The 25,069-nt window shown below is 36.3% G+C and overlaps 1 protein-coding gene across 6 annotated transcripts in view; it reads right to left on the bottom strand.

Moving 5' to 3' along the window:
- Nucleotides 1–2,090: 2,090 nt before the first annotated feature.
- Nucleotides 2,091–25,069, bottom strand: part of TJP1 (tight junction protein 1) — a 159,271-nt gene continuing 136,292 nt past the window's right edge. For 2 of the 6 annotated variants that reach the window (XM_032194863.1, XM_032194867.1), the window contains 18 exons: nt 24,901–25,051; nt 24,253–24,361; nt 23,681–23,900; nt 23,056–23,240; nt 22,817–22,912; nt 22,309–22,391; nt 21,051–21,261; nt 19,957–20,057; nt 18,483–18,836; nt 17,819–18,070; nt 16,118–17,014; nt 15,696–15,790; nt 15,064–15,288; nt 10,390–10,565; nt 9,267–9,708; nt 7,615–7,832; nt 6,439–6,582; nt 2,091–3,225 (listed from right to left, as the gene is read on the bottom strand). In XM_032194863.1, the coding sequence (XP_032050754.1) occupies nt 3,131–3,225; nt 6,439–6,582; nt 7,615–7,832; nt 9,267–9,708; nt 10,390–10,565; nt 15,064–15,288; nt 15,696–15,790; nt 16,118–17,014; nt 17,819–18,070; nt 18,483–18,836; nt 19,957–20,057; nt 21,051–21,261; nt 22,309–22,391; nt 22,817–22,912; nt 23,056–23,240; nt 23,681–23,900; nt 24,253–24,361; nt 24,901–25,051 (4,054 nt within the window). In that variant the 3' untranslated portion in view covers nt 2,091–3,130. The remainder of the gene's footprint in view (nt 3,226–6,438; nt 6,583–7,614; nt 7,833–9,266; nt 9,709–10,389; nt 10,566–15,063; nt 15,289–15,695; nt 15,791–16,117; nt 17,015–17,818; nt 18,071–18,482; nt 18,837–19,956; nt 20,058–21,050; nt 21,262–22,308; nt 22,392–22,816; nt 22,913–23,055; nt 23,241–23,680; nt 23,901–24,252; nt 24,362–24,900; nt 25,052–25,069) is intronic. The other 4 variants (XM_032194865.1, XM_032194864.1, XM_032194866.1 and 1 more) reach the window with 4 other exon arrangements.

Genomic DNA, 25,069 nt, shown 5'->3' with positions numbered 1-25,069 from the left:
CAGGAAAAGAAAAAGGACAATTACAACTGTTTATGTATAGACAAATTCTCATTATTACTTTCCCATATATACACACACACTTTTTATTTTTTAAATCAAGAACCTAAGCCAGAGATAAAAACAGTGGCACCGTATCCATAGAGCACCTGTGTTGTGCTCACTTCTTCACTGATGACACGATTTCAGATTGACAGTATTTAAAGCTTCTATACAATCCTCAGGGCTGAAGCTTCTTGGTACATAGCTGAGACATGTAGGAAGAGTCAGGAGACAGTTAAGTTCATGTTAAATAGTATATAAAGAACAATAAATTGTAAATGTCCCACATGAACTTACTCCTGCACAGCCTAGCCTATGTAAAACAGGTAAAGAATGTCATCTCTCTTGCAAGATTTCAAAAAAAAAATCAGTATATTAAAACAAAGTGCTTTAGGAAATGGATTTATAATGGCCATGCTTTAACCTCAAAGTATTAGCTTTTAAAGTCAAGGAAAACGTGTATGTGGTTTACATTAGCCACTTACATAAATGTTCCTACTCATCTATCACTAAGTAGGAAAGACAATAACAATTCAATTGAGAAGATGCTTAGCAGTAGAGAATTGCCATGTTTTAGAACAGCAAACTTACTCTATTTACAAAAGGACAGCAGAGCAAAGCCTGTCACCATTTTTTTCCTTCATTTCAGTAGACAGACATGGACCTACACTTTCAAGAGAACAGAAAGATTATCTCAATAATTACAGTAAAAGCTACTCAGGATGGTTATACCTCAGAGCATGCTAGACTCATGATGTTGAAGAACCAAGTTTCACCATTGTTAACAGTCCATACAGCATAACTTCAGTGTTCCTAACATCCTCTGGCTGACTCCTTTTGTAGTGTTTCACATACTTTTTTTATTAAGCTCTGAACTGGAAAAGAACACTGAAAGTTTAGCATCAGAATTTCCTCCAAGATCCTTTGCATGCCATTTTGGAAACTTTCTTTCTGTGGTTTCAATAAATGATACCACTACATATTAAGACAAATGAAATATGCTATCCTAACATGGATAGGTTCTGTGCAATTCAAGTTTTTTCTCTGTTCTGAAAAGTTGAGATAGAAGCTATCAGTAGTAGTAGCAGCAGTGAATGCCTCTTCTTGGATAAGTCATGCCTGAGACACAAAACTCACTACCTCGTCAGTAGAAGTAGAGAACAAACAGTTATGCACTGTTTCTCAGCATTATTTGAAATCACATTGAGAATTTACTTTGTCTTATAGAACAGGATTAGCTTACTACATTGTCACTGAGTGCTTCAAATAGGACTCATCATGGGATTCTGTAGGAGTATCTCTAATATTTTACAGCTAGACCGTGTAAATGGACATACTAGAACACTACCAAACCATTTGGAAGAACGGGTGTAGTAACTAAACGAGCACCAACACAGTGACTCCAGGGACCAATCCACCACTCCTCCTCATGTCGAGTATTTCCAATGGATCCACACTGGCAAACAGAATCCAGATCCGCTCTGGAGTTCATCATTTCAGGAGCCCTTCTGTAGAGTACAACAACTTCACATATGAACATATGGCAGAATCCAGCTAGCCACTTATGCTGGAAATGAAAACTCATTTTGTTGTGTTCACATAAATGCATTTCAGAAACAATAAGGTACTAGAATCTCCTTTATTATTTTAAAAACAGTTTTATTCTGTATATTTAGAAATGTGTAATTTTAATAACTGCAGAGAAAAAAAATCAGCCACACCTGAATAGCTAATAACTCATTAACAGAATGCAGTGGTATATTATCTAAACAGTAGTAGTGCCAATGTGCCGTAATAAATTGTCTATTAGTAAAAAAATACATTTCAGGGCACATAGTACAGCATCCTTACGACAAATTACAGTAGGGATACTTTTCAAGAATTTAATCAAAGTAGAGAATTCCGACTTATATTCTTTAAATGCAGCACTTAAAAAGGTAACAACTTTGTGCATTTTTAAAAAATGTCCTTGTTTGTATATTGTAGAAATGCTGCTTTATTGCTGCAGATGTCAAAGTTCAAGGCTCAAAAGGTATGAGAATACAAAGATATCCTTAAGAAACTTTGTTTGTTTTTATATATATTTATATATATAAAAAGGTAAAGCTTATAAAAGTTAATTTACAAACCAAGAACAAAAGTGGTATGCACGCATTATATACAAGCCGTCTATAACATCTATAAATTTTTCAAATGCATAGCAGAAAACATACCATCATTTTCTTCTGGCTCTCTTCTGACTGATGAACAAACAGTACTCATTCTCTAAACCAAATTCACAATTTTTTTTTGTTCCTCTCTTTCCCCAGTCTCTCATGATATATTATCTAGGTAAGCACAAAAGCCATACAAACTAAATACAGAGAACTATGAGAGCTAAGACTATTAAAAACATGAGGGTAAGGCATCCCTGCTGGTTAATAGGTTTGTAATAATGTGGTTAATTTACAGATCCACAGAGGCAACTGAACCATAGTCACCCACATGCTTTTCCCCCTCCCCCATTCTTATGACAATGTTTCCGCATACAATAGGTAGATAGATGTGTTTGTATTGGCCTCTCAGAGAGAAACATTTAAACTGTGCTACCAAAGTTGACTGCCATTTCGCTGGACACGTACATGGAAAGTCATTTAAAAACTAGAGACCAAAATGTAGTCTTGTGGATTACAAAACACACAGTACTAAAACTGCAGGCCAAATTCTGTGGTTTTGCAAGTGGAGAACAAACCAAATTCAGTTCCTCTGCATATAGTCCCATTGGTACTTTAAGTTTTTAAACTATGAAATACTAGTAGTGTCCTTTAGAACAAAAGCAAAAAGAATAAACAAAATAACAACCAACAAACCAAAGCATACAGAACCTGCAAGAACCCTACCTTGTTCCCACTGTACACTCCCTGCTTGTGGCATGTATTGTGACCATGGTTCAAAGAGTGTACTTGCTAAACCATTGTTAGTTAAAGCAAGATGCTTAAATACTAAGATCCATTATCACTTATAGAACAGTTAATACTTGATAGAGTGGTTCAGTTTATATGTAAGGTCCATCTCAGTTTCACATTATTTACTCAGTCAGCTAACTTAATATTTAGAAGTGGTCAATTAGGACTGAGACACAGTTTGCTCCAACAAGATAGTTTGGATCCCCAGGAAGAGACTTGTTCTGCCAGGTTTTGGGGTCACCTGTGGGAGGAAAACACAATGCTGGTGTTTAGTATCTGCTGTCAAACAGTGCACATCTTGAAACAACCAAGCTTTTGGATAGGAGTTCTGAATCAACATGTCTTTTTTTCCCCTTCAACTTACAGCTGGTACATGACTATTTTATTTTAAACTCATTTGCATACAATACAGGATAGATCAGATGTATTTAACATTTCCTGAGTGTCAGTCACAGCATCTGCTTAGAACAAGACATTTTACTCTGCAGCACCACCATAGAGCTCTCCCTTTCAGAAGCATTAACAGTTAACCAAACACGCACTGATTCTCTCCTGAATGGCCAAGAAAAATTGGACAATTTTAAAAGCTACCATGATCAGGATGCATTTGAAGTTCCTTGGAATAATTTTGATTACAAATGAGTTGAAGTAGAAGTTACGTTGTAACTAAGCACTGACACACTGGTAGTTTTATTTTCTAGTAGGAAAATTATTGAAGACAGAATAGAAATTATTTTGCAGCTACAGCCAGTATAGCAGTTTAAAAGCCTGAAATACTGACGTTCTAAAAAGCATTCTAAATTGCTGATATATACTTTTACAACAGAACTTCTCCACTCATGGTCAAAGGTGCTGTGTAATATTCTTTTGCAAGTGCGAGTCATCAGCTGCAACCTCACCAGACAAAGGTTACATTCCTAACTGCATACTCAACTGTCTCCTTCAACTGGAGATTTTTTTTTTCCCTTTAACCACCTAAAGCTACTACTAAATGCAACTCCTACAGAAAAAGTATCATCGTGCCACTATGGTAGAATAAAGAAAAATGCACTCAAGTTCTCTGTTAAGCCTTCTAGATAAATGGCATTCAAAGACCTCTCTAGAAAAATGTGCAACAAGTTGGAGAACCCAGCCACATAGACTGTATACACCACAGACCTCTGCATTAAATGAGACTGATGTAAATTCCACATAACTTTCTTGAACTCATGAAAACAACATGAAGTACACAATGCACTGAGTGATGGCAACATCTGATGTACAGACAAGAAGTACAAGCGGCCTGTGTAGTCAGAATACAAACAGGTTTACTGCAGCCAGCCAAAACTGCTTATTTCAGTTAAGAAGCTTATTAATGCTGGAGGATTTTTCATTTTATAGATGCAGGAAGTTCCACTCAGTCTCAAAACTCACAAGATGCATTACATTAGTAGAAAGGTAGAACAGGACTGTAGGAGTCCTCTTTTCCAGCCTTTCCTCTGAAATATATAGTGAGGATGAGACTGTAGTCACTGCAACCTCTAGCTGCTGACAATGTTTTTCCCATAATTACATAGAACTGCTTTGAAAAAGTTACCCTTCAGTATTTTGTTCTAATACGTTATAGTCGGTGTGACCATAAAGGCTTTCTATTTTAATTCCAGAATCATTCAAGCATTTGAAGGGGTTTAACTGTAAAACATCAGTATATGAGGCTTCAGTGTAGCAGAAAGGATGTTAGTAAGTGCAAATGAATGTCATTTTTAGGACAGAACATGGATACATTCAGAAAAGATGAGGCAGAACAGACGACTGAAGAGAGGAAAAACCCCCAGAGTTCTATAAACTGTTACTATAAAGCCACCTGAAAAATCAGAGTCCCATAAGCAACTACTTAAAAAGAGAGAAAACAATTATTTATTTAAGACACAGTATGGTCTACTTACATATCATAAGACAGAATTGCCTAATTTTAAAGTTTGTCTCAAAAGAGCAATGTTATGATATACATCCCATTTCCGATTAACAGAATGTGGTGTTATATTTACAATACAGAAAGTGTTCACATTTAAATATACACGCTCTTGCTCTCACACTCAGATGTGCACACACTCACACACCCCACCCCACTTTAGAAAGGGAGAAAAATGTCTCAGTAACTTCAGTTATTGTTTAGATCATTTGAGTCCTCTCCCTTCACTTCAAGTAAGTTCATGAACAGGTGCTATTAGTTACAAAAAATCTTGTCAGTTTTGTACATCAGTGTCATATCTTTAGGGACCCTAACATTTATGCATCCGTGTATTAACGCAGCCGTGTACACATTGTTAAATAGATGCATGCAACACATGCATATATTATCTTATAAAAACTAAAAATTATTGCCATTAATACCTCTAGGTTACTGAATCCCCGTCAAGGAGATTGATGCTTTAATCTTTCAAAGCATCAGTGCTTTGGTGTTGACAGTGATAGATACATTAGTGACAGAAGATATGCATACATGGTGGCTTAAATGCTGTATACAGAAGTACATTGTTCAGTCGTTACTTAGATCATATGTACATAGTAATGGTTCATGTCCTCCACCATAAGTTTTGAAGGTAGCTGAATAAAACCTTAAGACTTTTTTCCCCCACGCAAATGTGCAAACTTTTTTGGTTCAGTTTTGTTTTTAAGTCTTTGTAACCTCATAGCCATTTCATGAAATTGCTTGAAATTTGCCCGGAATTCGAGCACAGGCTTCTAAATGACAATTTCAGCCAATGCATTTTCTCTCTGTTCCCAGAAAGCCACAGTGAGGTAAAATGAACAGGTAAATAAAATTGCAACCTAGTTGCAACTTTTACTATCCACCAGAAACTTCTGGATAAAAGGCGGTAGAGGAAAAATAGGCAGAAGCAAGCAAGAAAAGTCTTGTGTAAAATCCAGCTACGTTAGAATGAATTGTAAATGCTTTTACTGAAACACTACAGTTTTCTTAAATGACCCAATTGTTAGCATCAACTTGCACACATGGAAACAGTTAACAAGCATTAAGTCATGATTTATGAGCATGCAGATTAAGATTTGCCAGAGACCTATATGGTTAATTAAGCAACAGACAAACACCAGTTATGTTACAAAGGCCAATCAGAGGTACATAATCATTTCCTCTCAATTTTAGTGCGATATCATTTCAAGTGTATTCAGCTGTAGCAGTCCTCAAGAAAGAAGACAGAATAGAAAAATACGATTATATTTAGGAGACTAAAGATATTACTCTGTTTTTCTGCTGTCAAACATGGTTTTAGCAATGAATTTGCACCATGAGTAAATGTAAGAAAGACATCTGTAATGAAAGTGAAATGGGAGAGTTTGACACAAATACAATGATCAAGTCCTTTATATTATACAGCATCACCTTTAGCCAAATTAACTTAAATTATACGATAGCACCCAAAAGCCCCAAAAGGACAGAGGGAGGACAGCATACCCGACGAGGAGTCGGAGGATTTTAGAGCAAAAGACCAACCATCAGGGGTCATAGACGCACAATGTGGCAGGCGCAGCTCCACTGGCTTCAGGAATTTTAGTCCATGAGGCCCACACATTACCAAGGGGCTAAGAAGTGTTTCACCTACAGTTAAGAGAAAAAAAACTGCTTACCATTCTTCTCAAAATAAGTTCAGACTACTACGTAATTACATTGTAGAGCTACTCAATTTTACAGAGAAATACCATCATTTTGACCTGTTAGTAAAGAACAACACTTCCCGAAGTTGTTCCTTGTTGTCCCTTTCAGGGCACTGAAGTGACTTTTCCATGATACATATGACAACCTCAAGATCTACATCAGAAGAAACAAATCCTCAAATCCGTAAGCAACCTTGTTCTAGCTGCTTGTTCTGTAATGGCTCATGATGTTATTCCTACTCGTATGGATTTATGGCACACTGAGCTGGAAGAAGCCTCCTGCAGCTGAAAAGCTTATGACCCCTTATCCTAAGAGTCAAAAGGCAGAACATCAAAACGTGTAGGCCTATTTTTAGTTTAAAATTCCAAACAAAACGTAACATATTCCTCAGCCAAATAATCTTATGTTTGAATTATAAAGTAACTGCATATTTATTGCAAATAATACTTCATTTGTACATTTATGAAGTTAAACCCTTTACTACTTTAATCAAATTAATAAATTAATCTGGCAGGGCAGAATTTCATACATATTTAAGTGTTGGCGTGAACAAAAGACTACAGGAAAATTAATCACTCAAATACGACATACTACTCAACTTCCATTATTAAGGCAGTCAGGAATATACTGTGATTTATATGAAAAATCAAGATTTTTTTTTTTTAAACATGAAGCTGTTTTTTCTTTATACAAGTTTTAAAAAATATTTTGAACTGCTGAATATTTTCAGGTGTTGAAATAAATTAAATATTCTCTAGTTACAATTTAGGGCCTCTATCTTGCTTCCAACTTCCAATATCAAGCAGAATAATTTTTTCCTTCTAATTCCCGTTTCTGAGGTGTATATTCTGTACCTACATGTAGAAATACATTAAATGCCTTCGAGTATATGAACATATTTTCATATTCTATTTTGCTGTTGTCACAAAATAATTAATATTAAGTAACAGAACAACTTGCAGTGACTGTTCTTACCTTTCTCTTTGTCCAAAGGTGGAAGTATACTGTTGTCTCTGCAGACTTTGAAATATATTTCTTGCTCTATTCCCTCTGGAATGGCTCCTTGTGGTATAATAATACTAACTCCAGTCTCTATGGAGCTCAATACACCACCATTGCTGTTAAATACACCTCTTGCTGTGGCTACAACAGTGTGTCCGTCTTCTTCCTCCTCATCGTCTAGTGCTGAAGGGCTGAATTATAAAACAGAGATGAAGCCTAGCAGTTTTATCAGTATTTCTTCCTGCAAGTCAGTGGCACACTTCCCTCCGACTAATTTTATTAGTGCATATCCTAGTAGTAGTATGCTAGTATTGATTTCAGAAGAGTAACTGTGTCCCATACTCAATTGTGTACAATGCCTAAGATCCAAGTAGTTCAACTTCTGCCAAGAGAAGAGGACATTTTCACAAAAATAAAACAAAAAATGAAGTATAGAACACTGGAAGTGTCCAGAAAGTAGTTAGAGCAAAAGTTTGGACCACTTGAATCTTATGTTTGCAAACGCTCACCTCTGGGATTACACTGAAACAGCTTGTCCCCTGCTACAGAGTTCAGCTTAGTAAAAACAAAGGTATTATACATCCAAAGATCTTTTTCCTCCCCAAATTCTATTATGACTTTACTAACATAACAAGTAATAACGCTTATTCAAGCCCCATTGAGCCTTCTTTCAGCTTTAAGGAAGTAGAAACTTAACAGCTGCAAGACATACTTGGAAAACAAAGCCCTTAAAAGTACACAGATTTTTCCAGGTTGTCAGGATATAACTAGAGATACAGAATATTATCTTATCCAATAGCTAGTCTGAACAGATTTCAGCCTGCAAAAGTATTCTAATCAAGGAAGCCAGTATTTCTGCAGTCTGCAACTGCACAGCATTAAAAACATTCCTCAAGTGTTTATGAGCGAATATGATTTGTTCTTCTACTACATTTCTGAGTTACTTAAACAGCAAATAAGATGAAGTGTGATTTATTCATTATTATTTAGAAATCAGGATAATAAAACTTTGGAAAAGATTATTCATCTAAGAACTCAGCAAGAGTTTGCAGTTAGAGTACTATAATTTACTGTTGACATAATTCTTAAAGCACAAATGTGTTAGGAAAATGCTAGGTGCTTTTAAAGCAGTTAATATTTGGTCTTAACGTATAGAGAACCATGATGAAACTGCTGAACTGATGGTTTCTTTTTATAATTACTTTTGAAATATCTTGTATACAAGTGTACCAAGAACTTTTTCTCTAAGCACACTGAGAAAATACAAGTTGGTGCAACAGCTACCCTTAGGAATTAACTGTCTTCTAGAAACAAATTAGAAAGACAAGTCATTATTATCTACCAGAGGATTTATAATTATATTATGGGAATTGGGAAAGAAATCATATTTTTTAGTGATAGGATGCAAAATGACACAAACATTGGACATACGTTAAATATCTTTGCAAATGTTCTTCGATTACACAATTTTAGAATCATAGTTTCAATCTTCCACCTATCTTGGTTTATGGACTCACATCAACAGAAGTTGAAAGCATTGGAAAGCACAAGAAAAAATAAGCTGTATGGTTTCACATATTAAGTTGTATAGACATACTAGTGGAAACAAAAACCAAGAAGCTTACCTTACAGGAATGGCTTTAGGCACAGCATTAACATTATTTGGTTGATATTTAGGCTTGTCGACCTGTACAGTGAAGGTATCCATTCCACTGTCAAATTCAGGAGGCTGCGATGAGCTGTGTGCTTTCAAAACTGGTTGAGGAGAATTTGGAGACTTGGATGGCAACTCTGGTTTATGTTGAGCTTCATTTGGCAAGAGATTATGGTTGAACTTAGGACTTTCAAACTTACGCTCAAAGGGCCTTGCAGCACTAGTGTAAGGTTTTGTTGTGAAGCGGTTGTAAGAAGGAGTGACTGTTTTCTGAATCTGTTCAGTTCCATTAACAGGGCCTTTATCAGGGAAGCTTTTCTGAGGATAGAAAGTGGACTGCACAGTGTCCTCTCTAGAGGATCTGAAAATGGCTGGCTTATTCTGAGGTGGAGGAGGGTCAGAGACAGAGTTAACTGCAATAAAAATAAAAACACCAGAACTTGTCAAAAATGATCAAGAATTTCTTGTCACATACACTAGACCTAGGGAGACCATTTATTCTATTCCTGATTTATTATCTAAAATACGTATGTGTAGGTTCAGTTCTTAGATCTTCTATCCCATTTCATACATTCCAGCAAATCATCTTACATGGCACTAAAGAGATACATGGTAGATAAAATGGGATAGTATTTAATAAAACAGTTAGACTGATTTATACTATGAAAAAAGAGAAAACCATTATTAAAAAACTATTGTGCACTCACACGGAACTGCAAAATTCAACTGGACTGGGCATTCCTCTTAAGGATGCAAAAAGGGAACATTCATGACTAAAGAATTCTCATCCAAAAGCACTGAGAAAGACATCTTTAAGTACTGAAAACTTTATTTCATTTTTGCTGAGACCACTTAGTATGGAAGAGAGAGTTATAGTTACTAATGACACCTAGAAGTTAGTGTTTCAGACAAGATCCTCAAATCATTCAATAAAATTCAACTTCAATATAGTAGTAAGTTATTTCCAGAAATAATTATTCCAAATATAAGTTAAATGGAAACATAGCTACCAGTGTGGACATACTGAAGCATCCACACAAGCACCTGAGAAATGATACTTATACGTTAGGCAAGTTAGCCTTCTAATTGCTCACCTTCAGAAAGGGCAGGCTTGTGATGGGCTGGGAGAGACAGGACAGGACTGTTAATTGACTGAGGTTGTGTGTACTGTACTGAAGGAGCAGGAGGAGGAGTTGTGACTTGAGGGACTGGCTCATAGCGCTTTTCACCAACAGATCTATCCATTGATTCTGCATCAGTTGTCTTCCCCCTGATGAAATAAAGGAAAGAAACATTTGATGGTTCAGTTTCCTCAGGGCTCTGAGCTTCTGCTACAGTTTTCTTCTATGATCACCTCATTTCCATCTCTTCCTATAAACATTAAAACACTTCTTATCTTGTCTCAAGTATAGAAACATCCATTGATAAGCACAAGAGATTTCAAGACAACATTGAATTTTAAGATTAGTAACACAAACCATGGCAAACGAAAGGCAGATGACATTTCAGGTGTATTTGCATGATTACCTACAGATCTTCACTTTTCAGATTTGTTTAGGGTTATTTTCAATTTTTAAAAGTGTTTTCTATTTTCAAAACAATATAAATCAACTTTTTTTGGGGGGTTGGTGAATTGTTTTTGAAAAGCATAATTAGCCAGAAAAAGGATGGGTTCTAGTATAACTTTTCTAAATACACCTAGTATTTGAACAATGCCATCTTAATTAGAAATGCAGTCAGCTTAAGCTTCACTAGCTTTATGTGCATAATGTAGATAACTTTAAAAATCTTATTTTCAAAATATTTCTTGCTCATACTAGAAGTATGGTTCCAAAAGAGTTTCTTTCATGAAATGAAAGATTTCACAAAGACTTTTAATTTTGGACTTCAGTACATTGCACTAACTTTCAGAAATCATGTGTTGAAATTTTAAGTGCACATAATGCCTGTGATGAAATGTAACAGTGAGAGGACACCTGAAAACATCCTCACATCAACAACAGTCTTACCACTTGATGTTCCTTTTCAAGTAGTCATAGCTAGTGTAAGAGCCAAGAAATCTAGGTGATGGCAAAGCAAACAGCAATAGAAGAATGAAAGAAAAACGGTCATTCTATCTTAAGCACATTATTTCTTCACACTTTTTAATGTTAAGTCCTAGCAGTTCTCATACGACAAGGTTCTTTCAACAATGAAAATATTTTTAACAGTGATGTTTCTGATAATACTTTTACCATATGCATACGTACAATCATCGCCTACTATATTTAATGTGAGATTGTCAGTGCATTAGGCACTGAGTGCCTCACAATGACAGATGCTGAAAATAAGAATGAGATCACACTAAGCTATTTGTTCAGATCCATACAAACAAACTGTTATTTGATGTATTGAAGAAGTGAGCAAAACAAATCTAAAATGCTAACAATCTCTTGTTTATGGGCCACTTTGTTTATGGGCCACCTCTTGTGTCTCAACATACCAAACTAGCCACTTTCTGTATATTACAGATTATGTTCTGAGGGTACACTCATAGCAAGTATTTAAATAGCTCTATTGGCTCAAATAGCAAAGACCACACCCTAAAATGCTTCTGATCATGTTTAACAATTCCTGAAGAAACATCGTAACAGTGTTTAAGCACACTTGGAGAGACAGAGAAGAGAACGATAAGCTGTCCTTTGCTCCATTTTTAGCATTTAACTTGCTTTTATGTAAAATCCATTTTACATTAGGACAGCTTTCCATCATCCCTTCACTTTCTGTACACCCATAAAAACTTAACAGGCAACAATTCTCAATAGTCACAGTCTTAATACTTCAGAGGAGAATGTTATGAAACTAAGAAGAGGGCTGAGCAACTTTTCAAAGTCTGCTTCAAGACCACGTGAATGTGATGCTCAGTAAACTGAACAGCATTGGTATGAGCAAGTCTTTAAAAATCAATGTTGGAAAAGTAACAGCACAATTTAAATCTGCTTTAGAAACTCCTTTTCACATAGATTTTTATATAAAGCAATTTATCCAGTAACAGAAGTTATAGCTGTTCACTGCTGTCTTCATTCCAGGTGGGTAGTAGCTGCCTTCCCTGAAAACTGCCCACCTGCAATGACTGCTTCTCAGAGAGGAATATTAACCTGCAGAAAGACATGAATAAAACCCGCAAAAGCCAGAAGTCACTCTCCACACCTTTTGGAGCTGCTTGCCAGCTTCCCAAGGAAATGAAAAAAAAAAAAAGAAGGCAGCAGGCAGCATATGGCTGTACATTTTGATGGCGAGAGCATAAGAGACAGTGATAACACACACTCAACCACAAGAGCTTGATACAATACAAAGCATGTTCTTCTGTTGCACACTCCTTGACTAGGGGCTAGCCACAACTTCAACAGCATTGTTAAGAATCTGTATGTAACAAAACACATCTACAATAAAACTCTTGTAGCTTTTGAGTGTATAAATGAAGTTCTTGTAATTGAAGTTGTGCTATTTCTGAAGCCATTTCCTACTCTATTTATTTATCAACAAAATTATCACTTTTAATTAGAATCATTACTTCTTTACTGAACAGTAACCAATTTTCATAACTTAATGTTTAACAATATTTTTAACTGAAAAAATATAGTATCTGTCCTCAGTACCCACAATGCATCATATAGATTATATGTTATATGGCCTATATAGGAATAAGCAATGGCGTAATCAGCAGTTTCTGCTGAACCATTTGAATTTAGTCCCAAGTTTATTTTTAATCAAGTTCACTCACAGAATAGCAATCACTATAGAAATTCACTAGGAGGAAAGAAAAAAAAGAACAAGGAAGTAACAGGGTATAAAATGGAAGTTGGGTAAAGAGGATAGTCCTAAATATGAACTCTTTCTCAAGTCAGTTATTTTGTTTCTCAACACGCACACTACAGCATGCTTCTGGAAACAGTTCTGTCAAGCTGTGGTCTTTTAAGTTTATTTCCACTTACTTCCATTAATATTTTCATCTTTTGTCTGTTTGCAGTAGACTACCCTTGATAAATTTTCTTTCCCATGCCTGTCCATTTCCATTAAGGATTACATTCTTCCATTAAGGAAGAAATTTACATATTTTTGTACCAACATACGCAACTGTATCGAACTTAAAAACAGTACTATTTTATTTCTCTGTGCCATTTAGATGTCACCTTTCTGTAAGTACAAGTCCTAAAGTTCAAGTATAACTCACAACAACTCCAGAAGTGAGCAAAGAATAAAGATGTCACGATAGTCAGAAGTGGTAGGCAGAAGTATGGAACAATCCCTCCCAGCTCTTAGCTGTTCTGCAGCAAACAACTCCGTCGCTGCATTTATTGCTCACATTCTCCATTGCGTTTGACAACAATGCAGAGAGTAAGGACAACTTGCAGATTCAGATTGAGGAATTCTACCATCTTCACAATTACTTGCTATAAGCTAACACACTCTGGTGCTTACTGATCCAAATGGACCTTCTATGGGGTAACATTTGGTAAGTGGGAACAAGTTTGAACACTACAGCAATACACTGAGGCCAGCCAAGATTCTTTTTTTCAGGCCCCTTCCTATGATGTCTAAATAGCGAGTCAAATAGGCTCTAATCTTCCTGTCAGGAGACTCAGGACAAATGAAAAAGAATAAATAACATCCTCAACTAAGAATCAAAACTGGTTACAGATTACTACATACATTCATTACTGAGCATAAAAAAAGGTTAAATAAGAAAGTTTCCATGTGGAGACTTCCTGATTAGAAAGAACTGCGAACTCCTTTAAAACCTATCAAGCTCTTTGAAAGATTTTTCTCTGTGAACTGAGAATATGAAAGATACTGTAGATAACAGACCATCTTACAGAAACAGGAACAGGATTCCTAGCTCAAATCCTTTAAGACAAGCATTGAAACACAGTGTATTGAATACACACAAGACAGCTTGAACATACAGTCACAGTATAAAAGTTGAGCAAGCTAGCTTATTATTTTACTCCAAAGATCTCATCTACATTTAGCTTGCCAGACTTTCTGCTTGATCTGAATAGTATAAAATTTCAAGTAGAAGTGCAACCAAAGCCTTAAAAAAAAAAAAACACAACTGACTTCCAGCCTTCATGCAGCAAGCCATGATAGCTTTCCACATGAACAGCTACAAACATAGTATTATGGTTTGAACTGAACTCAATTATGAAAGTTTGAGAAACTGTACAAAGTATTCAGCTTATGCAAGGCAACCAGTCCTCTACCTGAGCTAAATCTGAACTATGAGCTTTCACACAATTTTTGTATCAAAATGTTCCAAGTCAAGGAAACAGAACAATACAGGAAGCAGATGTTTCCATCAACAGATTAAATTCTGGCTCCAACAATGTTCCCAAAAGGCTCAGTTTCCTAATGTCAAACACTGCTCGTGTGTAGAAGCCTGTCTGCAGAAAAAAATGCATGCAAAACTGGAACAAACTAACCTCTGCTTTGAAAGACATTTGAGCACTCACTATTAGTTACACTAAAGAAATACTTTGCAGGCTGTTAAAAGAGAAGTAACTCTTTGAAGATCTCAAAAACTAAATGATTCACTTCATTTACCAAGAAAAGTTATGTTTTCATACTAAAGCTACATCTAAAGAGAGAAACTGACTTTGCAAATACAAAGTTTCTATTAGGTACCACAAACCCCTGGAATTCTATTAGCAGCAGAATTTCAGTTTTAGTCCTATATGCCTCCCTTTTCCCCTTTCAAATTAAAAAGGAAATAAACCCCCCAAACTTACTTAGAATAATTGGAGAAATTCAGCTGATTTTGTGAATGTATTGGTTTGGTGGTCTCAGAATGATGGCTGGCAGGAACCTGTGCAGACGGCTTATTTTCAAAACTCCTCCGATCGAAGTACGAGAGCTGCTTTCGGTAATACTCTTCATCTTCTTCAGGATCATAATGATTTGAACGCACAATATCTTCAGGTGGCTTCACTTGAGGTCTCTGTGGTTCTGGGGCCCTAATGAGGAAGAATACACAGTTTGCCTCGCACAGCTGAACAAGCACAAGTATGTGAACCAAAATTCTGTTTTGTAACCCAACCAGTAATAAATCAGGACATAAATCTTAAAATTGCATGCAATACCTTTTTAACCTGTACTGTCTTGAAATATGATAGCTGTGATGTAGCATAAAGAAAGTCCTTATCTTTTATCCTACCTTTTCCCTTATGCTTTACTTCTCCCTCTTCTCAGGAATCATGTCCATGTCAACTGACTTTATGCCCTGAGTTACTATTGACACAGAAACTAGACTGACACACTCCAGCTCTCCACTCTGCAGTTTACAGTTTGAACCATTAAGTTGTGTTGTCTGAAGACTCCAAACTTGTATTGAAAACTCTTTAATTATCAGTTGTGCATCTACCTGTAAGTTGTTTTGTCATGTTCATAATGGCTTTGAGAAGTTGGTTTTGGACCACTCATGGTTGTGAGTGTAGGCTTCGGTGCTAGTTCTGGAGGCTGAAAAGAGAAGCACAGCATATTTTCTTAGATTCTATGATCTGAAAGATGAAGAACCTCTGAGTAAGAAAACTAACAATGCTCTTAAAATTTCCCACACGTTAAATCAGAATTAAAGACTAACAAAAACTAATGGGGAAATCTTCAGAATGGTAAGATCCTCTTTAATTTTCAGCTTCTGCTTTTAAAACAAACTTCAGTTACGTTGCTGTTCCACAAGCAATGAAGTTTTCTTTCCAAGACAGTATTTTATTACTTGCAATACAGTCCCATTAGTAAAAAGCAGGAATTAGAAAATAAACACATGCCAAAACATATATAACTTACCTTGACAGCTGATGTATCACTGGGGTCCTTCATTTTTTCTAGAGATGGTGATCTTCTTCTTTCAAATATCTTAACCCTACTTCGCACAGACTGTGGTTTCATGGCTGGATCTTCCTCCTCCTCCGCTAGAGATGGCGGTGTAGGCAGTGGTTTACTGTTAGAAGGCAAAACTTCCGGTTTGGTTTGCGATGAAGGGGGAGGAGGAAGAGGAACACCTGAAGTGCTATGAGAAGGCTCAAATTGTCCTGCCTTGGCATTATAAGCTTGAGGAGGACCTTGTTCATAGCCCCTCACATGTGGATCAAAGTACTGCTTCGGTTCAGGAGATCGAGATATGGCTGACTGGTATGGCTGGGCTTCTTGTTTATATCTACCATGCGTGTCATATCCAACAGTATGTTGATCTTCGTATCGCACCTGCGGTAAGCTGAAGTTTTTGGGTGCATGCTCGTAGCGAGGTCTGCCATCATACGTCATCTGAGGGGGTTCCTCAAAACGGGGTTGTGCTGGGTAATAACCGCGTTCTGTGCTCTCTTCTGTGTTTTGTCTAGAATCAAGATCCCTAGGAGGCTGGTTATCGTAAGCTGTTCTTGGTTGATTGTAGGGCTGTTTTTCATCATAATATGCCCAGTGCTCCTCATAGGGAGGCACGCGATCATCATAATGTAGTCGAGGGTCATAACCACGAGAAAACTGATCTACATAGTTTGTAGAATCATACCTATATGACTGTTCGTACTCCCTACTTGGCTGTTTTTCTGCATACTGAGTCTGGGATTCATACATCAGATTTGGGTCTCTTTCCTGTCTCTGTACTGGGTGACTAATTGCTGGCTGTTTTAAGACATAGCTTTGTCTGGATGCTTCTTCGTTAATATATGGATCCTTTCGGTATACCTGTTAAGTAGAGAAACAAATTTTTCATTTAAAAATAAGAGTAAACGGAGCCAAACTTTATTGAAAGCGTGAAATTTTAAACCGATTATTTTAAAACTCATTTTAAATATTGGCTTTAATTTTGCTTAGAAGTTGAACAATTTGATGCAGTTGTCAGCAATCACAGGAAGCTTTGATTCAAGAGATCCTTTCCAGCCCTATCCTTGAGGAAAAGCATATGTGTAGACTAAAATGGGAAGCCAAAAGAGAATAATCTCTCACATATCTGTGTTTTGTTGTTGCATTTTGCTCTTTTGTCATTCCCCCCCTCTTTTTTGCATAGGGGAGGTCAGGACAGGGATATTCAAGAAGTAAACTGATTTATGTGTTAAAGTTAATTCAAGCATTGCTGTAGAGGTATTTAAAGTCACCTAATATAACAGGTTTGTCTTCATGATCGAGTATTTCAAAAAGTACTATTATTTTAGGGAAATTTTTCATCAAGTCCTCATTAACAAAAAGCAGAGCATTGACAAGCTGAAACAGTTGCATGTGAAATAAAATCAAAATACAGAATGCATCCCTAATTTAAAAGGTCATCTTTTGAGAAGTGGAAAGTGTATAGTTTGAAGCCATGCACACAAAACATTAGATGATGCTTAGAAATTTAGATGCACTGTTTTGTAACCTGCATAATCTCCTAGAGTTAAAAAAAAAAAAAAAAAAAAAAAGAAGGAACTCTCTAAATAATGGCAAAACAGAAAAAAAATCATGTGCTAGCTTGATGTATAGCAGGAAATCAGCGCAACAATGTGGCACAGGTACCTTTGCTGGATCTATATGCGGCGATAAGGATGATGGTTCTTGATCGCTTAGCACTACATGAGCTCCCTCAGTACTTGATGTTCTTAAGGGGCCCGCTTGTGGTTGGTAAGAGTTGTAAGGAGCAGCAGTAGGCTCCTCCAGTCTGACATTAGTTAGGTTTACATTAGCATTTACTGCAGAAGTTGATGAGGTTGCAGGGTTTGATTCAGGCGACGGGGAAAGGTAAGGGACTGCAGGTGAGGCTTCTGCTTTCTGTGAAGTGTTTAAAATATTTTAAATATACTGCTATCGAATCACTGTATGACTTTTTTGATTTATATGAAAGTAATTTAACTTGATGCTTTGATCAACTCAGCTACATGTAGAATGAAGTGTACTGAAAGTATCATGCACTACCACTTCCAGGCATTCATTATGCTGAACATTAAAAAAGCAAAACATTAAAACAAAGTAGAATGGTACTTGATTCCCCTTCCTGTCAAAGGGAATCACTAACACACGTAGTGCAAGATGATTGTCCAATTCATTGCAACACACTGTTGTTGACAGATTCTTGTATGCAGTTAACACTGGTAAGGAGACTATAAAGATAGCAAGTTTGCTTGAACAAGAAAACTACTTGAAGTAAATGTACAGTGGTCAGCATATAAAATCACTTTCTTACCGGTTGAGAAGCAGTTGTTTTAAATCCTGAAGAATCTATTCTGAGATTTGGCTGAGGCTGAGCTTGAGATGCATAACTAGGGTAATTTTGACTTTCATGATGCATTCCAGAAGAATCCTCTCTAACAGGTTCAGAAGAACGCGTAATAGCAGATTCAGGAGGAGTCCCGACCTCATCATTCAGAGTTTCATCCAGTTCTTGGTCTGTATAAGCACCACCTTCTGTATCTGTGTCTTCATAGTCAGATGTATGTCTACTGTCTGTACTGTACATGGAATATTCACTACCAGGAGCTGAGAGGTAAGAAAGGCGGTCATCGTGTAAATCAAGGTCATCACTTGTAGCACCATCTGCCTGCATCACAACAAAATTACAGAGCACATGTTTATTGAAATGCGTTTCACATTAAGCTTTAAATTGCAAGATAAAAGGCTAAGAGATTTTTTTGGTGAAAAATTAAGAAATAAACAAATGGAATACACCTATCTTGTTCTGATCCACAACATAAAGTCAGGTATTATAAAATGTTAGTAATACTCAAAATCCAGCAGCAGGTTAGATTTCAACAATTCTGAATATCACAGGGGAGGAAAAAAACAGGGTTCAATCACTGGAAATGTTAACCTTACATGTAAAAGCCTTTTCTGCAGTCTAGTTCTTCAAATCAGTTTACTAAAGGGTCAGAAGCCTATCAATTCAAGGGAGGGGATAGCACCTAGTATCCATGGAAATCAGTGTTTGACAAAGACAAAAAAAACTATGAAAAGTTGTCGTGCTGGAATCACTAACTTGGAGGTAGATACAAGAAGGCAAAACTAGTTCTGTTTGCAGAAAAATAGTTCAAATATTAAGAACATTGTAACAGTAACAGACTCATTATTTTCTTACTTGAAACTGGCATTCCTTTTGATATTAGTTCCTCAAGAGAATGGATCTAACATGCATAATAGCTTGAAAAGGCAACTGGACTTTGAATGGGAAACAGAATTCTAACTTTCTGATTTTATATGTGTGTTCTCAAGATTAAGAGAAAGAACACAAAGATGGTGCTTGCTTTATATTAAAAACCACCAATTCATCAATGGACAATCCCAGCACGTAGTACTGATGTAGCAGAACACCCTGAAATTTACATGAAAAAACATCCTATCCCCACAAAAGTTTCAAAGCAATAATATATCCTTCAGTAAAGCATCAACAGCCAAATGTTTTACTACTCCACTACATGCACAAGGATTATAGCCCTCATTAACAAAACTTCACTAATAAGACGACAAACCAGTTTTTAACTGATTACACAGCCATGGAACTATTTTAGATCTTCAAATAATTATTAAAATCATGAGGAAAAAAGGAAAAAATTAATTCCACAGATAGATGCCCATATCTCCAATACCAGCAACAGAACAAAAAGACTATGAAACTGATAGCTTTGTCATTCCTCCCCCAAAATGACAGTACTATTATTTCTTACCTTGCCTTCTGAAACCCATACCAGTTGGTTCTGTTGTTGCTGAATTGCTTCCTTCAGAGCTCCATACCATCCTTCATTCATTGAATTCAAGTTAATAGTAGCTAGAAGTAGAGCAAGTTAGTTTGACATTTGATTTTTGTAGACTTTTGAAAAGAAACTGTACTACCAGTATTAAAAATCACTATCAACTGTGAGATTTAAGTAGCAATGTAAATGTTGGTATTCAAAGCAATCCTAAGGGCTAAAGTAGCTTGGGACATTTTTTCACACTGCAAAGACTCAAAGACTGAGTTAACAGTAATTTAGAATAAAGTGAGGCTTCAGTTTAGTCGGAGAAGAAAATTACATTATTCTCCTATTTATTAAGATGTTTGTTTATAACTGACCTTGCAAAGCAACCAAATATTTTTGAAACATGATTTTGATGTTTCAGATCTCTTTTCATTTGTGCAATCGGGTGCACTAACAATTCACACACTAATGAACTACCAGAAATTGAATGAGGGGAACCTGAACAATTCAACAAATGCTGGACTATATTTGCAGGAGGGCATTTATTCTGTCAGCATCACCCCTTCCAACCTCGGGGCCATAAGCAAGTCTGCATGAACTGGGGTCAAAAAATAAGGCAAGCAACCAGTAGGTATTTGGTCACACTAAGAGCAAGAGAGATTGCCAAGGAAGGAAAAGAAAGCCCGGAATGCACCAATGTAAAACAGGCTAAGATATGCTTCTGTGTCCTCCTCTAAAAGAAAAGGAACAAGAGGAAAAGCACATGGAGGAAAAAGAAGGAAGCACAGAGGGAAAACAAAGAAATACCAGAAATGAAATGCATCTAGCACAACTAGTGCCCACTAGTAATTGTGGTGGCAGTGCTTTGGTAAGTTGATCGATCATTTTCTATTGCAAATTTCAAAGGTGGAGTGGCTTAACTACAAGAAGAAATATTCAGAACCAACAAGAGTAGGTAGCAATTAAGTTATAGCAGCTTCTCAAACAGGAAAAGTACTATTCAAGTCTGGAAAAAAATGACTCTTATCCTCTCCCTTCCTCAGTTATGATGCATTAATCAGTGTTTTTCTTGAATTACTTACTTGTAAAGAGGTGGTGGTTATTTTTGCGTAGTTTGTGAGCTCTTTCATAAAGCTTTCTGGCACTTTTTCGTGATTCTGGGCACAGCCTCATTCTCATGGTCTTCACACCCTGCTTAGAATCAGGGTTCAGGAACACTACAATAGGATACCACTGCGCGTAATTCAGACGGTCCACTGCATTAGGAGTGACATCTAATAAAGCATGTTTGTCCTGTTATGATAAAAAAGGCAGAGACAAAGTGAAGCACTTATATACTAAGAAAACTCATTTTTTATTTTAAACGTATTCTAACAACTTGCTTTTCATTAGCTTTGCAGAATTCATCATTTCAAAGTATCGATTTAAGTCCTTTTCTGTTTGAGTAACAGACACCAGTTCAACTCAAACACTATGCTACAAGGGCATACATGTTTTAAATGTAGAACTAACTGCATAACAATAAGCTTTTCAATATTTACCTCTCTATTAAAAATTATAAAAAAAAAAACGGCCCTCTGATACTACAAAAAGGCACTAAACTAAAAAACAGTTAATCTTCTAGTAACAGGATAAAAGGGAATAGTCAAACATGTTTTGGACTCATTACACAGCTCCACTTTTCCTTCCAAAAAAATCCTCTCTGAATGCAAGAATTAGGACAGTTTTCATCCACTGCAAGAATCATCTCAGATACACAGCACATAGTACCCCCCAGTTTGCTGCTAAAACACCTTTTAGCTTTTTCTACTTGGGCATCAGAACAGTTTGCAGTTTGTTTTTAAGTCAGAAATGAATAGGTGAGGAGCACAGCCTCATATTATAAACTCATATCAGAAGTTCTCAGGATTTTAAGAAGAATAATTAAGGAGGATAAAAGGATTGAAAGATCCTTTTCCATAGTTCTTGCACAGAAGTCAAAATTATTAGTTTGTAAACTGGAGATAGGGGGACAACAGCAACAAACTGCTCCATAAATAAAGTACCAGTTTCTAGATGCAATGTCACACTGTGGCCGCAAGCACAAACAGATCTTAAAACAGACATAGTAAAGAGGGAACAACAATCCCTAGAATAAAGCCTGAAAGTACTTCCAGACTGCAGTTATTATGGGGAAGGTTTTTTTTTGTTTTTTTTTTTTAAGTAACCAATAGAAAGATGAGAGTTATTTTTAAGGAAAAAACACTTACTAGTTATACCTAAACATTTTAAGCATCAGCTTACTTATTGATACCGTTTTTTCCTCCTGTGTTAGAAGTACAGTGACAATAGATGACTTACTCTATCAATTATCTGTTTTATAGTGTGAAGACGAATAATGCCAGAACTACGTTGGTCTGTACCAGCGTCTCTTGGTTCACTTTCTGGTAGAGAGGACACATTAAAAATGGGTTGTAAGTTTACAGCACACTCTACATTCACACACAAGATAAAGCAAACTATTTCATCACTCATTATCAATTCAGGCTGAAGATGCTCCTCTTCAAAACATAGGAGAAAGCTATCCACTAATTTGGCCACAAAAATCACTATACCTTTGCAAAAGTACTTAGATATAAAATACTGAATTCAATTTAAATTTTGGAAGGCTATGAATGGAACTAATGTTACTTCTGCCTACAGAGAATTATCATCAATTAACCAGTGAAAAAGCTTACATTTTATCTGTTACTTAATATTGTTAACATTTCATTAAACAGAGTAGTAACTGAAGTAATAGTGTAGGAACAAAGTAGCAAAAGAACATTGGCAATTTCATAGCTGCATAAAAACTCGATCTCACACTTACTTGCAATTTGAAAAATATCTGGTTCTTCTCTAGCTAGTTTCTCCCGTGCAACATCAGCTATTGGACCAAAAATGGTCACTGGTCTGAGAAACCCAGCTAGAATACAAGGTAAAGGAGAAAACAAGTTAAGTTGATTGCTTACAACAAATGCAAGATACTCTGAATTACATGGATTAATACAAAGCAAACTCCACAATCCTGTTAGCCTGCAACAGAAGTATCTAAGACTAAAGCCATACCTTCCCGAAGAACAACTCTCTCATAGGCAGGAAACTTTGTCTGAACAGGTTGAGCAGAAAGATCTTCTCTGCTTTTTCGGAGATTTCTTTTTGAGCTACGCAAACCTCGGAACCTCCAGAAATCCGCTCGATCTCCTCCTGCTGTCTTTGGAAGCGTGTACTGTACACTAGCTAGCTGCTCAGCTCTAAGATAACAACAAATCCCAATGAGTTACCAAAAAAGAGAGCTTCTGAAATAACACTCATCTAGCAAGCTTATGCTTACAAAAACACTACCACCTGCTAAATGAAGTTTTCTTCATTTCTGGTATTAGAAAGTATAAGCTAGAATTACTCAGGCTGATGTCACATTTTTAAAAGCTTTATCAACCTTTGTCTCCAGTATTGAAAAGGAAGTTTCAAGCTAGGAGTTTTTTGTTTGTTTGTTTGTTTTTTGGGGGGGCATGCCAAAGTGAAAATCAAGCACACAGAACAGATAGTTAACTTCTAATTGTTTTAACAGTGACTTTCTCCTAAAACTGAACAAGTTGTATAGACTAGTGTCCTGCAGGCAATGCAAGTTACACAGATGCAAAATTTAAAATTTTAGTTTTCAAACAGCAACACCAATACATTAAGATCGTACCTGTTTTTATTAGGTATGATACCTCTTTCAACTTCCTTATGATTCTTTCCAATTCGAATTGCCAGCCATGAACCCAGTTTGCCATTGTACAGAGTGTCCACCACCCGGAACACTTCACCTTTGTTGAAACTTAGTCCATAAGGAGATTCTTTTTCATATTCAAAATGAGTTCTGATATAGAAAGAATCCCCTACATCAGATTCCACAATGCGACGATAAACTTAGAAAATAAAAACAAAAATAGTGTTAAACAAATTCCAGTGGTTTCCTACAGCATAACTATTAATAGCAAACTAATGGTTTCAAGTCAGCTTTTGCTGTCAGAAATTTGCTAGTATAAGCATAATTCAGTTCCTTGGAAGGAAGGAATCTTACTATGGAAGAAGTTTTTAAGTACTCATTTTTAACAGTATAACTATAACAGACTATCCAGTTCCTCCAAACATTTAACACCAATGCTTTTGTGAAATAATTTTTTTGTCTCTCCCTAGCCTCTAACTACTCAATGTTAGCTGCATTTTTCATCTAGTTCCAAGCAGCCTACTACATTTTTCTGATATACAAGTACTTACCATCTTTTTTCTTCTGTGCCAAAATGGTTACTTCTTCGCCTTTAGGGAGATCAAGCAAAAAAAGGACAGCTTCCTCTCTGATGATATTTGTGAAGTCTACGTTGTTTACCTAGCATCAATGAAGTAATCAGTTTGATTTCACAAACATTATAGTAGGCATGTAAATATAGAACTAGAAATTTGCATAAATGTATTGCAATGGTTGTTTATTCAGTTTAATGTACACACAACAAGTGCATGCATCTCAAGAAGCCTCTTGTACCTCTAAATAATACTCCTTGCTTATTGGAAAATGTATAACTGGAATATAGGTAGCTACTCATTTTGACTACTTTAGATCAATGTTATGGAGCATCTGGAAACATCAGTAACATCAACTATAATATACAGAACCCTGTGTGAGAATCTAGTGAAAGAGTAGTTAAACGAATTTTCTTTGAACTGAATTTAGTCTAAGAAACTAGATATAAAACATAAACCTTCCTAGCAACAGTACAATAACAGTAGATTTTATTGCTAGCTCATCTAATAAGTATGAACAAAAATACTGTATGAACTGCAGAGGCAATCTATTTGACGTTACAGAACAAAAACCTACTTCAGTGTTAACAGAATATTTATTTATAAATGTTATTATTTTTGACATACCCTGAGAATCTGGTCTCCTTCCTCTAGTCCTTCTTTCGCTGCAGGGCTGTCTTCCAGAACACCAGCTACAAATATGCCAACATCATTGCCACCAGCTAGTCGCAAGCCCACACTATCTCCTTTTCTGAATTTTACCAGTTTCATGCTTGGCCTAGAGATTTAGAATACA

Source organism: Aythya fuligula, chromosome 11 (genome assembly GCF_009819795.1).
Source record: "Aythya fuligula isolate bAytFul2 chromosome 11, bAytFul2.pri, whole genome shotgun sequence".
NCBI lineage: Eukaryota > Metazoa > Chordata > Aves > Anseriformes > Anatidae > Aythya > Aythya fuligula.
This window is presented reverse-complemented; position numbering and strand designations above follow the sequence as displayed.